Below are 15,620 nucleotides of genomic sequence, written 5' to 3' on the forward strand. Positions count from 1 at the left end.
CAGAAAATCAGTTTAGGAGTTCCAATTTATGTAATGGAAGATGTAGAAATAAGAGAAATAAAAAACGTGAGGAGAAAATGGTCAGAAGTAAGAAATCAAGGACGGAAGGATATGAGCTTCCAGATTACAAGCAAGCGAAAAACAGGCACCGAAAAAAATCAGTAATCAAAACAGCAAAACATTTCTCAACAGAAGTAAACCAAGAAAGGAGCCAGGCCACTTCCTACCCATTAGGATGGCTGTTACCAAAAGCCAGAAAACAGCACACTGCTGGTGAGGATGTGCAGAAACTGGAACCTTTGTGGGCGCCTGGGTGGCTCAGTCGGTTGAACACCTGACTCTTGCTTTCGGCTCAGGTCATGATCTCACAGGTTCACGAGTTCAAGCCCCAGGTCAGGCTCTTTGTTGAGACTGCAGAGCCTGCTTGGGATTTTCTCTCCCCCATTCTCTCTCTGTCCCTCCCCCACCCGTACACACTCTCTCTCTCAAAACAAACATTTTTAAAATAATTTTTAAAATTAAAAAAATAAAAGCTATTTTGAAGATTATGATTCTGACTTTGGAGGAACGCCGGTGATCGATTGGCAGTGGAAGGAATCACATGTGAAATTCCTTAAATATTTAAAAACTTAAAAAAATAGTTAAGGTAGTAAATGATATGTATAGTTTACCACAATTAAAAAAAATACACATAAAAAAAAAAAGGAGAAAGGTATCTAGAAAATAAAAACCTGGAAAATGGTGAGGAGGAGTCCCAGAGATCAGCCAGGATAGACCAGAACATAGGCAAGAGGACCCCCAGGAAGGGGGTTTCAAAAATGGAGCTAACACACCAGCTCACAGGGATTCAGCTGTGACTGAGGGAAGCCTGAAGGGCGGAGGGGCCCGAGGAGAAGCACAGAAAGAATTAAGCTAATGAAAAAAGGGGCCAGTGAGACTGTCAAGAAAACAGGAAGCTGTGTAAAAACGAAGTCAATGAAGAGCTTCGTGGCTCAGCAGGAAGCCACATCACAGGAGCACCATTTCAAGTGTGAAATAACCACACTAAACAGGCTAAATCTTTCACCTGATAAGTCAGCAATGTCTACTTTTTTTTTAATTGCTTTAAGTTTATTTTGAGAAAGAGAGAGAGAGAGAGGAAGAGGCAGAGAGAGGTAGTGAGAGAATCCCAGGCAGTCTCCTCGCCCACAGCACAGAACCCGACGTGGGGCTCGAACCCACAAACCGTGAGATCGTGACCTGAGCTAAAACCAAGAGACGCTTAACCGACTGAGCGACCCAGGTGCTCCAATGTCTACTTTGTCGAACCAGAAGTCAACGATACAAATATTTGAAAACATGAAGTAAATTCCTGAAGAAACAACAGAAAGCATTAAAAATGGCCGCCCTGGGGGTGGGAGGAGGACGCTGAGGGGGCATCTGTCTGCTGTCTTAGGGTCCTAATACTTTTGACCGTATCCGACTCTGCTTTTAAACGCCGGACGTACATCACTCTCATTAAAAGAAAGTCACGAAAACAACAGCGAGCGGGTTCAGGATGGCCACACGCACCTCGCCAGCAAAGAAGACCATTCCCTGTATCTCCTCAGCGAGGATATCGTAGGCTTCTCCGCTCCCTCCCGTCTTCACGAAGCTGTACGCCATCTGGATCCAGGGGTCCATGCTCCACCGAGTGACGAAATACTTCGTGGGGTCGGGGACCTCCTGTGTGGGGCGGAGGGAACCAGGAGCCGGGATCAAAGAGGGGCCTGGACGTGCGCAGCCAGAGCACAAATCTACACTCCCGCCTCCTCTGGAGACGGAGTTAATCCTCTTAGACTCTGCTGTGGCCCCTCTGCCCCCTGCAGCTCCCCCCGGGCCCCCCCACCCCCATTTGTGCAGCTTCCTCCATCTCCCGCCCCAACCGTGCGGCCTCCCCCACGGCTCACTTCCACCCTTCATCCTGCCGGAGACTTATCGTCGCCAGTGACCGGCGTGTGCCCGGGGGACGGTGGCGGAGGGGTGTCTGGGCCAGAGTGGAAGGGGCGGTGCTGGGACCTCAATTCTCAGCAGGCTGCTCCAAAGGAACGGCCAGACGAGGCCATGTTTCACGTTCACCAAGTTTCGAGTCATTCTGTGCCCCTGACGAGCACTACCATGAAAAACAGTTCCACGGAGGGCGCCGGGGTGGCTCAGTTGGTTCAGTGTCCGACTTGGGCTGAGGTCACGATCTCACGGTTTGTGAGTTCGAGCCCCGAGACAGGTTCTCTGCTGTCAGTGCAGAGCCCGCTTCGGATCCTCTGTCCCCTCTCTCTGCCCCTTCCTGCTCGTGTGCTCTCCTCTCTCAAAAATAAACGTTTAAAAAAATAAACAAAAATAGTTCTATGGAAACCACGCGCTAAATTCCAAACAACGAATGTGAAAATGAGTTTTTGGACAAAAACCCACAAACTAGGGATTACTGTGAGATGTAATCACCTCGCGTAAAATAACACCCCCGGGTGTCTCTGTCTCTACTTTATGTAACTTTTCTCTCATTTCATTTCTTTCTACTTCCACTCCTTTATTCGAAAAAGATGACAGCTACGCCATTCCCCAACCTGCAGAGACTGTGAGATGTACTCAACTGGCAAATAGGAAGTACCCTGAGCCCCTCTGGAAAAAGACAGAAATGAGACTAGCTGCATCTGTAGGGTATGAGAATATTCTGGACAACATCCCTTTGAAAGGAAGGTTGCTCTCAAAGCTCACTAGGGTTTGGGTTAATACAGGATGTAGGGAAAATGCTGAGCTTGTTACATCCTCAGGAAAGGAAGGGGATGTGGTGCTCGCTTCAGCAGCACGTGTACTAAAATAGGAACGGTACACGGAAGCTCCGCGTCGCCCCTGAGCAAACGTGACATGCAGATTCCTGAAGCCTGTCTGTGCCCCAGCGCACTGCCACCCTTTGCAGATTAGCACGAAAGGAAGGGGGTGGGGGGAGGAAAAGAAGGAAGAAGGGAAGGGAAGGGGAAGGGGAATGGGAAAGGAAAAGGAAAAGAAAGAGGTGTGCGGATGATGTGAGCAAAAGGAAGACGATGGCGTGAAAGGCGGTATGGAATATTGCTATAGACTCAATTGCGGCCCCCTCAAATTCGTGTGTCAGAACCCTAAACCCCCAGAACCTCATAATATCACCATATCTGAGAAAGGGCCTCTCACAAGGTAATTCAGTTCCCATGAGGTCCCGAGGGTGGGCTTTAATCCAGTCTGACTGGTGTCCTAAGAAGAGGCAATTAGGACACAGCCAAGCACAACGGGAAGACCATGTGGGGTCGCGGGGGGAAGGCGGTCATCTGCAGACCAAGGAGAGAGGCCTGGGAAGAAGCCAAACCTGCCTGCACCTTGATCTCGGACCTTCCAGCCTCAGAACTGCGAGAACGTAAATGTCCATCGTTGAAACCACCCAGATTGGGGTATTTTGTTACGGCAGCCCTGGCAGGCCAGCCGGGGGACTTAGCGGGCAGCCGGACAACGGGAGAGGGACCGTCCGCCTTCTCCCCCGTCCCGGAGGCGGCTCTGACCTGCTCCTTGAACAGCTCCCGGAGGGCGGCCATGCACTGCTGGAGCACCTGCTTGTCATCCAGGGTCCTGACGGACGCCACGGCCTCCCCGGCGACCACCGACATCAGCACGCTCTGCTTCTTCTGCAGACGCGGAAGGGACAGTTCACACTTCCTGCTTCCAGTACAGAGGTCCCTGAATGCACGGCTCCGACTGGGGAAGGCCCTCGTCCTACACATCTCAGGATTTCCCCCTGCCCCTCAGCCCCATTTCAACCACCGGTCTGTCTCCCTCACAAAACTCAGTATTCATCTCTACATTTTGCTGTTCGTGGCTGAACAACTCGGGAAGAAGTGTCAATATCAAATTCAGGGTTCTCTTGGCTTTTTCCCTTACTTGTTCTAGAAGAAATAGAAGAAGGTGGAGAAGGGAGATCAGCAGATAAAATAAGGGGAAAAAAATCTTTCTCAAACAGTAAAGAAATTTTGCCCAAGTGCAACCTTTTAACAAAGTTTCTTGGGATGGGGCGCCAGGGTGGCTCAGTCAGTTAAGCCTCTGACTTTGGCTCAGGTCATGATCTCAGTTCATGAGTTCAAGGCCCACATTGGGCTCTGTGCTGACAGCATGGAGCCAGCTTCAGATCCTCTGTCTGACCCTTCTTTCTCTGCCCCTCCCCTACTTGTTCTCTCTCTCTCTCAAAAATAAACATTAAAAAAAAAAATTAAGGGGCCTGGATGGCTCAGTCAGTTAAGTATCTGACACTTGATTTCAGCTCAGGTCATGATCTCATGGTTCGTGAGATCAAGCCTCACATCGGGCTCTGCGCTGACGGCGCGGAGCCTGCTTGGGATTCTTCCTCGGTCTCTCTCTGCCCCTGTGCTGCTCACTCTCTCTCAAAATAAACAAACAAACATTACAAAAAAATTAAGAAAGTTTCTTGGAAGGGAGAAGAAGCGGGAACAAAACACCAAAGGTGATTCTTTTGCATGACATTAGTATTACCAAGTCCCAGGGACGCCCCTCCCTCCCTCTGCTCCCCGACCGGTCACATCTGCCAACACGGAGCCTGCCCTCGTCCTCCTCGGGGCCAACCATACCCTGCCCTCCGTCCGTGCTCACAGGACCCGGGAGAGCAGTGTTCAGGCACCAGTCATTACTGTGCTGTGCTGAGCTGACTCTCCCTAAGAGGACTCCCCATCAGCCCGAAATATCTGTTTCCACAAAGAACGAATCCCCTTCCCAGGGAGCAACATTAGTACTTGAAAAGAATATGGCAGATGTCGGGCTTTTCCGGTAGGAAAATATCCCAGTCCAAGTACCCTGCCAGCATATAGGTACGTATCTACAGCATCCGCCACGTCCATTAGCTCCTGAGTTTGATGCAGGAGTCATTACCAATCCAAATTCTAAACTGCAGTAAGGGAATTCAAACCGCATGTCACCACCGATTTTACCTGGGGATCCATGTCATAGAACACAGCAAAAAGCCCCCGCTTGCCGGCACTAGGCGGAACGTGACCGAAAAAGTCAGCCCCTTGAACTTTACTGTCCCAAAATCTGTATGGAAACTGCAAGGCAATCTGGAAAACGAGCAAGAGAAAGATGGTTAAGATTTTCTAGAATCAGAAGTAATCTCTAAGACGCAATCTATGGTTAACTAAAGCGATACACAAAAAAATCCTAAAATGCTCCCCTTCCGTTGCTCCTGTCTCGTCTGTTCTCTCATGAGCATCTGGCTTTGGGGGCCATTCAGTCCCATCCCCCCACCGATAGCGTGGGTGGGGTGGGCGGGACCCACTGACAAACCCTGGGCTAATCCGAAGATGCCAAGCAGTCCCGAGACATGGTCTTGAAGCAGATGTTCTGAAGATAAAGTCTCACCTACCCCTAGGGCCACCAGCACTGGCACGTTCTGCTTAGAAAAGATTTTATTTAAAGGCAGAGGAAGTGACACATTCTCCTCACTGAGACCAATTAATTAATGGAGGGTAGGCTTGGAAGGCAGCCAAAAAAAAAAAACAAAAACAAAACCCCACTTTACTTATTTATATGCCAAGTTCAAATCTTGAATAACAACACTCATTTTCCAAACGTCAAGCAAAACTGAGATCTCAGCCAGCTCTCCTCCTTCTGTTCCGATAATAGCCTTTTGTATTCTTCATCAACAATTACTCAAATGAAAAGAAAATCTTTGAATTTTATTTGGATGAAAAAATGATCCGCTACTCAGCCAGTACCAGAAGGTAAGGAACCCTTGGCACCCAACATTCATCTCTTTGGTTTTGAGGCTACAGTAACTTGGTCACCTTTTCAATGATGCCCGCGCCTAAGCTGTTGATAGCCTTCATCTTCTTGTCCGACAGCGGTGGGTTGAAGTGAATGGCACCTTTCTGCAGCAAGGCCAGGGGTACAGTGACTAACACCTGGGGGGAAAACGAACAGTTCACACACAAAAGCACAACTACCCAGTGGGTTCATGACCAGGAAATTCCTCTCTATCGCCAATCACGAGACTGTCAACGTCCCATGTTCTACTGCGAAGAGCCAGAGCCGCCATGGCAGTTCGGTGCACAAGGGCGCCTGGCTGAGCAGAAGCGGCATCCACGTGGAAGAACTCGCAGAAAAGTCTAGATGGTTTACAATAACCCTGGGTGAGAAGAGTCAGTAGATGCTAATTATGAAAAGCAGTACTGTAAGAGGAAATGGCCCTAAATATGGAATCAGAAGAACTACATTTGTGTATCGTTACTAACACTTTCTAATACGTGGCCAAGGTAAAACCTGCCCTACAAGCCCCAAAGAATCGGGATAATGCTTAAAAGTCATACAATACACATCAATATGCTTCATAAATGGTAAAGTCCATCAAAAACATTATGGATTACTGGAGTGCCCGGGTGGCTCAGTTGGTTGAGTGTCCGACTCTTGATTTTGGCTCAGGTCATGATCTCACAAACCGTGAGACAGCATGGGGCCTGCTTCTGATTCTCTCCCTCTCTCTCTGATCCTCCCCTGCTCATGCTCTCTCTCAAAATAAATAAACTTAAAAACATTTTCTTCAAAACATTATGGGCTATTAAGAAGGAAGCAACTTTTTTTTTTAATTAGTTTATTATTTTTATTTTTTTAATGTTTTATTTATTTTTGAGTAAGCGAGAGGGAGGGAGAAAGACAGCACTAGCAGGGGAAGGGCAGAGAGAGAGGGAGACACAGAATCTGAAGCAGGCTCCAGGCTCTGAGCTGTCAGCACAGAGCCCGACGCGGGGCTCAAACTCATGGACTGTGAGATCATGATCTGAGCCAGGCACTTAACTGATTGAGCCACCCAGGAGCCCCAAGAAGGAAGCAACTCATTGCAGGGTCTCCCAACGGCTTACACAATCCTTTAGGAGAGTTGAAGGTGCCAATGCTAAGAGCCTTCAAGAACGACTCTCGAGGTCCCATCACAAAACCCTGCATCAAACACAGCTGCTGTCTCTCCACACAATCAGAAAATTTCTGGCTCCAGAACCCTGTTACCACAGTCACGATGAGGAGCCATTACCACTGCTACCAGCTCCAGAAGCACACCACTTCTAGAACAAACTGTGAAATGGGTTCCTCGTGCTTGCCTCACGCCTCCCTTGTAGTTAATGAGCGGACCCTGGAGCCTCTACTGGCCCCTCTGCGGAAAAGCCCAACACCTTGACCACGATGCTGGTCAGAAGTGAAGGAAAAGCCATGCCATACCTTCCAAATCTCACGCCAGTGCATCTGAGTGGCTGCAACATTTCCTATTTAGAACCTCAGCTTCAAGGGAGTCTAGGAAGCGTGTGTGTGTGTGTGTGTGTGTGTGTGTGCCCATTTCCGTCCACACTGCAGGCAGCATGGCCGGAGGAGCATCCCATGGAACTGGATGCCGAGCACCACATCCACCACAGCCCTCAGCAAAGATGTAGCGTACGTGGCTTGAACCCCAACTCCAGGAGCACAGAAAGGCCAGAGTTCTTCTTGTGATTTTGTCGCTATTTTCTGCCACATGGAACTTTTTATAAAATATAAAACATTTTCTCAGTCATCATCAAGCAAGCCCCCCAAAAAAAAAAAAGAGAACAATTATTCTCTTGGATGCAGAAGAACTTCAAGGAAATAAGATCTAGATATCTTCTTAACAACAAAAACGCTCTCAAAAGCCCATGAAGCTGGGCGCCTGGGGGGTTCAGTCGGTTAAGGGTCTGACTTCGGCTCAGATCATGATCTTGAGGCTCGTGGGTTCGAGCCCTGCATCAGGCTCTCTGCTGTCAGCATGGAGCCTGCTTCGGATCCCTGACCCTCTCTCTCTCTCTCTCTGCCCCTCTCCGGCTCACTCTCTCCCTCAAAAATAAACATTAAAAAAAAAAAAGCAAAAAGGAAAAAAAAAAGCACACGAACTTAGGTAAACAAACAGGCCAAAGGGACGAGCCCGCTCTGGTCAGGGACTGAGGCCAGACCTGGGTGGAACCAGCCTAAACTGCATTACAGTGTGTCAGATGTTTATTGGTGGGTCACGCTGGGGTGCAAGTCTTTCACCTCTAAGTCCGGGAAGCTTCCGACTCAAACCATGCCATCTCTGCAGACTACTATAAAAATACTTCCTGTAAACATTCCAGAAGAGACTTGAGAACACAGCCTGCGGCTATGCCCTAATAACCCCGGAGAGCTGGCCATCAAGAGAGAAGAGCAAAGGTGCGTGGTTAGGGTCAGGCAGAGGGGGACCCAGCGAGAGCCGTCGACAGGCAGAGTCACAAAATACCACAGGTTGAGCCATCAGCTGACTGGCAATTTAAAAATTTTTTTTAAATGTTTGTGTGTATTACAGAGGGAGAGAGAGAGAGAAAGACAATGTGGGAGCGAGGCAGGGGCAGAGAAAGAGGATCCGAAGCAGGCTCCTGGCTCCAAGCTGTGAGTGCAGAACCCGACGCGGGGCTCGAACTCACGCACCGCGAGATCATGACCTGAGCCCAAGTTGGCCACCCAGGCGTTCCGGCTGACTTACAGTTTTAAAGAGAGGTATTTAAAAACAATTTTTACCACCACGAGGAGCTTTAAATTTAAATTCTCAGCTTGGGGCTCCCACATAAGGGCAGGGCTGCTCAGTGGTCTGACACTAGCCACACATCGGACTCACCTGAGCAGTTTCACAAACATGACCAGACTGAATCCCGGAGAATCTCAGGGTGGGGGTGCTGCAGCCTTTCTTTTTAGGCCCCTCCCAGGTGGTCCTAACGTGAGCCAGGATTGAGAACCACTACCAGTCCATGGGGTCCCTGGGTGGCTCAGTCGGTTAAGTGTCTGACTTCGGCTCAGGTCATGCTCTCATGGTCTGTGAGTTCGAGCCCTGCATCGGGCTCTGTGCTGACAGCTCGGAGCCTGGGGACTGTTTTGGATTCTGTGTTTCCCTCTCTCTCTTCCCCTCCCCCACCACTCATGCTCTCTCTTGCTCTCAAAAATAAATAAAACATAAAAAAGAAATTTTTAAAGACCCACTATGAGTCCAAAGGCTACACTACCATTCCTAACTACCCCGCTAGCCAATGGCAGGAATAATATGAGGACCCACCCCCTGGGCTCACACACCAGACCCTGTCTCTTCATTTGACATGAGATCCTTTAGTTCAGTAGGAGTATCATGCACTCTGAAATACTTCTAGGGAACTGAAACGGGCAGAGCACAGCTAATCTAGGAATCCAGTGATGATCTGTCACTTATACATTCTGGTCATGTCAGAAATAGCTAAACTGAAATAAACTTACAGGATTTATTACTTCCCCTCCACCCCAAGTAAGCATCTTTGCTCTCCAACGCCTTAGAAATCTCTGTGTGATTTTGCATGTTACAGCACTCTTCCAGTGTCCACCTACTAACGTGCTTTACAAACACTTCCAGTAACATAAAAGTACTTCTGCCAGTTTCAAAACGAAAACATGGAGCTGTCTTGGACTGAAAAATGATTCCATGGCAAAAGAAACCTACTAAACAAACAAACAAACCCACCACCTTTGTATGTACTGAATCAAGCAAACTAAGTTTTCTGGAATGTGTGACTTCTCAGAGCCTTTAATACACTCATATTTAACTCAAAAAGTAGAGTGCAATATACAACACTTTCAAACTTATTTGCCCAAAGAATTTCTCTTCTTGTTCAACTCTCAGGACTGATGTACCACAGAACCTACTTTAAGAAACACTACTCGGGGCACCTGGGTGGCCCAGTTGGTTAAGGGTCTGACTTCGGCTCAGATCATGATCTCATGGTTCGTGGGTTCGAGCCCCGCATTGGGCTCTGTGCTCATAGCTCAGAGCCTGGAGCCTGCTTCGGATTCTGTGTCTCCCCCTCCCTCTGCCCCTCCCTCACCCCGGCTCTGTCTCTGTCAAAAATAACCATTAAAAGTAAATCAATAAGCACTATTCAGAATTCTGTCTACCATGAATGCATACAGCGTTAGATCAGGTCAATGAGACTTGCGCATCCACACAGAACTGAGTGGAGACAGGGAACTCTTCAGGAATCAAACAAGGCTCCGGGCAGACTGCCAAAGGCCAACTTCCGGGTGGAAAACACTGTTTTCCCCACCCCCAGGCCCCTGGCTACACCTCGTGAAATGCTAGCACCTACCTTCTGTGCTGTACATCCTGTCCCATCCGTCATGGTAACCTGCACCTCATCTCCAGAATAATCAATGCTCTGCACCTGCGCAAGAAAAACCACCATGAAAACCAGGAGGGACGGACCCATACGATCCAGGATCCTCCCCCAATTCTATCACGTGAGTTTAGACCTCCAAGACTCCAGAGAACCACTTCCCGGCATTCAGAGATCTAAGTGACATTTACAGCTGACTTCAGGGAACTATCGCTCAGTCATTACAACTTATAAACACTTTGTCAGAAAGTGGAAAATCTTTACAACACAGTCTAGAGTGAAGTATACAGGTAAACGGGGGCCTCTATGACTAGAGCAATGCACAATACAATGCAGCAGGACAAAGACTGGAAGGGAACACTCGAGAGTGAAAATGGCTGCATTGTGTCAGGGAGGTCATGAGACACTTGAACACTTCATTAGCAATGAAAATGCATCTGAGCCACTGTTGCTTCCAGAGGGTGGAGGTGCCTGACGAACAGGCTCACAGCAAGCACCTGTCTCCTGTGTAATCCACGTGTCCCGCACTTGCCATCCTCCAAACCCAAGGCCAAACCAGAGCCGCCCCTCCCGGCCGCTGTGGAGACTCACTGGAGACTCCAGCCGAATGTCTAGTCCTTCTGCCAGTTTTTCAATGATTACAGAGTAGCCAGGCGTTAGCAGAGTGTGGTCACCAGCAAACTGAGCAAAGAATTCGTTGTGGTCCCAGGAGCGAGCAGACACCTGGGAAATGATAATGTGCAGGAAAGCTTATGTTATTCTTTTTTTTTTTTTTAAAGTCAACTCTACTCCCAACATAGGGCTTGAACTCATGACCCCAAGATCAAGAGTGGCACACTCCACCGACTGAGCCGGCCACGCGCCCCAGGAAAGCGGATCTTAGAACAAAAGGTAGACATGATTTGGGCACGGGCACCACTCCTTGATAAACACACTCGGTGTATTACATATCAGTAATTCTGGAAAAGGAGAACTCTATGAGTAAAACTGCGTTTGAGCAACTCCAGCTATAAATATGCCATCCACGTGTCTTCAACGTGGCATCTGTGAGAGGCTGAAACCCGGCACAGTTTTGGAAAACAGGGTTACTCCAACCACAATGGAGTCGGATGCAGGGAGGTGCAGAGTTGGACAAGAGGTCGGGGTCAGCCGTGGAGCCTCTATTCAAAATACAGAGGGTCTGAGTATCAAGACCACAGTGGTCAAGTGACTGACGGAGGCAAGTGTAAATTTATTCCAGCGAGACAGGCAGACCGTAACTGCAAGGCTACTCTATTTTGGTCTCCCGAGAGCAGTGTTCTCAGACCACGACGGTTCCACAGAAATGCCTTCAGGGACTCCGTGGAGCACAAGGGAAGACCGGCAGTGAACGGACAAGGCTCTGGGCCCCTCCCGGGTCCAGCCCAGTGGCCGTCCTGCACTTGGTTCACATACTGAGTCTTCGCACACATTATCGGAAGGAAGGTTTCTCTCACTTAGAAAAAAAAAAAAAAAAAAAAAAGTCTAAACCACTGTGGGGTTAATATGCTCTGAAGTCATGGTTTTTGACCTTTTCAACAGCAGAACCATTGTTTCCTGTTTACCCAAACTGGTCAGGAGTTCAGTGCTTAGATGCAAAGTGCGGGTGAGCACGCGCGCACGCACGCACACACACACACACGCGCGCGCGCGCTTCACAGAAGCCAGCCACACCTGATGGAGGCTGCTCCCGCAGGCGTACTCCAGGTTACTCAGGTGGAAGTGAAGCACCTGTTGTTCAAGTTCACTGAACTGGATCCCCGACTCCTGAATAAAGGCTTTGTAGATCTCCTCGATCTTTTCTGTAAGGGGAAGGGGGCAAAGCAGAAAAAGAACGGCTGTCACACTATTGTCTAATTCCTTATCTTATGTTCCCAAACTCCTGCTACCTGCAAAATCTGCTAAACTCAGGTCCCTTCCCAAGCCAACTCGGGGCATGAGGGAGGATATGTTGAGAAGGTTGGTTTCACTCACAAAGGAAAAGCTTATCTCAACTGGAAACAAGGTCAGGAGGCTACATTCAACCACGTTTCATTTCTGCCCAGTTGAAAAAACTTTCCTTTTTGGCTCAAGATGGAGAAAAAAGTACCCCCGCCCCCCACCCCCGTCCACCCCCCGCATATATAAAGACACACACCCAGAGAAAAATCCTCTTCCCTTTCTGGTCCTAGTGCGAATCACCTGAAGTCACATTCTGAGGACCTCTCACCTTAACTAAGAGACCTACAACAGACTATCGGCTGTATTCTCTCCAAAACAAGAATACTCCGTTATGGCCTTTCATCACCTCAGTCTGCTGCCTTGATACCTTCCAATTACTGGTGTTTCACCGCCTACGTAATAAATTCCAAAACCCACAGCCAGAGGCTTGCTAGCACCTTTCCAGCCTTTCCAAAGACAGCAACTGCTACCCGCCCGCTCTCACGCTCTGCTAAGTTGCAGCCTGGTCTCTTCCCGGTAAATTCCGACCCCGGGAGGCAGCTGCCCCCACTGGCCTCCCTGCCAGCACCCTCCAGCCCGGCCCATCGCCCCTTCGGGCCAGCGTCACCCGGCCACCACGCACCTTGGGAATCCTGCTTGCTAGCAACCCCAGCATTCAGCCACGTCACACAACCGGAACTTTCAACTACACATACACAGCCCTGTGGAATCGTTCCAATTCTGCTCTTAGACTCCCTTTATTGTGGGGATGTGGGGGCGAGGGAGGCTCACGCCTGACACATGGTAAGAATCTTAGCACGGGCCCTTCTTCATCACCTTTCCAGTGAGAAAGAACCACCACCCTACATGTACACCACAGACTCCAGGCTTCTTTCTATCAAGTCCTGTGCACTTGCTTAGCTAGACATGAACTGAAAGTGAATTTTAAAAAAATTTGTTTTGGCAGCTCCGGGTTCTCATCAAAATTTTCCACCCTCGTGCTAGATGGTTAATCCGGGGATGCTCGCAGCACCTCTGGATTTGTGCCGGGCTTTCTCCCCCCCCAGACCACAGGGCTTTCCTGCCACTTTCACTACCACCCTGCAGTCCCATTCCTGCATCCTGCCGTGTACTTTCTATTTTCCTTTAGGTTTTGTAGAGGTTCGGGGAGAACCAAGACTGCTGGAACAGTATGTGAAATTAAGTATGAACAGATTGGGAGAAGGCTTAATGTGACTTTTATGTAAATTACATTTAAAAGCTCTAGTACATATGCTTTGTGAAATTAACTCTAGCTTCTCACTATTTATATTTGGGTGTTTTGGGCTAAGTGCTAATTAGGTGAAATCTCAGCTCAGATACTACCAGGCAGGATGTAACCGCAACCTTCCCCAAGTGGAGATGTGTGCGCCATTATTCAAGCTTTCCAAAAAAACATTTATAAGACGAAACACCAACTCACACAGCGTTGCTGATCCTGCCCTGATAACTTTTCTTAAGTAAGGCCAAGACAAAGCAGTACTATTAATGTTTTTATGTGGTAGTCCTGAAAGGAGGGTGAAGAAAACCCTGTCCAGTGACTACCACACACGTGCAGAATGCTAACCAAACTCTGAGAACATTCCGCACAATGTCAGCTTAGTAACTGTCCCCAGTTTCAGAAAATTCAACGGCCCACTACTGGGTCTGGACACTACCTACATTTGATTAAATGATCCCCGTGCATCCCAGGAAATTTCTGAAAATGTTCTGCTAGACTCTGCCAGTGAACACTTAACTAGTTAGGGCGGCTCAACATGGTGGGTCTCAGGGCAGGAGAGGAAAAGGGGAGTAAAGAGAAGGGACAGTAAAGAGAAGGGACGGTCCCTGTCACGGAGACGTTTACTCCAAACAGTGATGCAGCATCTATCAAGATGAAGAAGTAAAAACCCTTATAAGGGAACATACGGCTGAAACAAATTAACATCTTGCGAACGGAATCATACTTTAAGAAACCCAGACATTCGCCGAGAACTACAAGTCAATACATTCAGGGCATAAAAATTGTAGGTTAAATAAATATCAATTTAAGAAGCAGTATGGTAAAATCTCCGCTGGCACCCTCACGGAAATGAGTTCTTACAGTCAAGTTTTCGAAAAGAGTACACTTAGTACGTTTTGGTCCATTTAGTACCAAAGCCTAACGATTCTGAATTTAAAATTTTAAACTGTAATACACATTCTTGAATTCTTAAAACATACTGAAAAAAAAAATCTCAACCTACTGCCCAAAACAGGGAAAGGAAATCCTGGCATACAGAAACTCTCTTACCTAGAAAGGGCGTTAGGTCATTGACCATTCACAAGGGGCTTACCACAGTTTCCTTAAAAGTAAGCTCCTAGGGGCAACTGCAAATTAAACATTTAAATGATCATTTTAAACACCAGCTATTTTATGCAACATAAGATCCACGAGTGCTCGTGAACACGGGCATCTAAAGGTCCCTGAGGAAGATCTGCTTTCCAGAGTGGGACAGTCTGGAGAATTCAGCAGTCCAAAACGAAGGTTCAAAGGACTCCACTTTTTTTTTTTTTTTTTTTTTTTTTAAGTAGGCTCTATGCCCAACGTGGGGGCCTGAACTCACGACTCCGAGATCAAGAGTCACATGCTTCACTGACCGAGGCAGCCGGGCACCCCTCCAGAGGACTCCTCTGCTCCTGCTAATCCAGCTTTGGGTTACAGAGAGACTCCCAAGGAACAGTCAGAACCCCATTCTCCCATACCTCCTAAGGGAACATCTTGGAGCTGAGTCTTATCCTTTCTCCACTCAGAGACAACATCCAAGAGAGCATTAAAATGAAAATCCATGCGCTTGTCAATAGTGGGGTCAGTTATTCTTCCACCTTCCTGAATTAAGTCACATCTCTCTCCAAATTTATGCATGCTGATGCCAAGCTTCAAAATAATAAGAATAAGAAGGTGAAAATTTTCCCTGGAAAAAACACTTACAGGTTCTAAGCTGAAATCAGACAGAGCTCTCTCATGGAGAAAATGGTCTAACAGATCCCGAAAGTAAAGCTACACATGCCTCCTGGGGAGTGGCAGCCAAGTCAGGCAGTGAGGAAAGAGCAGGAAATCGAGGAGCGCTTCTCTCAGGAAAACGTGAGTTAACAGCAGGCAGCTTCTATGCCACGCACCCTACAGCCTTGTGGCCAGTGGCCAGGGTCTGTTAATGCTTCAGGTGCTATACCTGCACATGGCCTCCCCTCGCTCTGACGTCCTGTCCCCTGCGTGGACCCTCACAGGAATGAGCACGCAACCACACCAACACTCACAGAAGCTGATGCCGAATTTACGGCAAATAAGCAGTTCAGAAAAAAACCTTGGGCCTACCAGGTCTTCAAAGAAACTATGTAGGGTTGCCCGATAAAAGACAGCATGCCCTCTTAAAACTGGACTCTCAGATAAATAACGAGTGGTTTGGGTTTGGGGAGGGAGGGGGTTGTTTTTTGTTATTG

The 15,620-nt window shown here is 48.2% G+C and overlaps 1 protein-coding gene across 5 annotated transcripts in view; it reads right to left on the bottom strand.

The window, feature by feature from the left end:
* Positions 1 to 15,620, bottom strand: part of KDM1B (lysine demethylase 1B) — a 62,132-nt gene that overhangs the window by 4,029 nt on the left and 42,483 nt on the right. For all 5 annotated transcript variants that reach the window (XM_053904858.1, XM_053904857.1, XM_053904859.1 and 2 more), the window contains 8 exons: positions 14,886 to 15,057; positions 11,877 to 12,004; positions 10,776 to 10,907; positions 10,158 to 10,232; positions 5,829 to 5,945; positions 4,977 to 5,102; positions 3,543 to 3,665; positions 1,552 to 1,704 (listed from right to left, as the gene is read on the bottom strand). In XM_053904858.1, the coding sequence (XP_053760833.1) occupies positions 1,552 to 1,704; positions 3,543 to 3,665; positions 4,977 to 5,102; positions 5,829 to 5,945; positions 10,158 to 10,232; positions 10,776 to 10,907; positions 11,877 to 12,004; positions 14,886 to 15,057 (1,026 nt within the window). The remainder of the gene's footprint in view (positions 1 to 1,551; positions 1,705 to 3,542; positions 3,666 to 4,976; positions 5,103 to 5,828; positions 5,946 to 10,157; positions 10,233 to 10,775; positions 10,908 to 11,876; positions 12,005 to 14,885; positions 15,058 to 15,620) is intronic.

This window comes from Panthera pardus, unplaced genomic scaffold (assembly GCF_024362965.1).
Source record: "Panthera pardus isolate Hobbes unplaced genomic scaffold, ASM2436296v1 HiC_scaffold_17, whole genome shotgun sequence".
NCBI classification, from domain to species: Eukaryota; Metazoa; Chordata; class Mammalia; order Carnivora; family Felidae; genus Panthera; species Panthera pardus.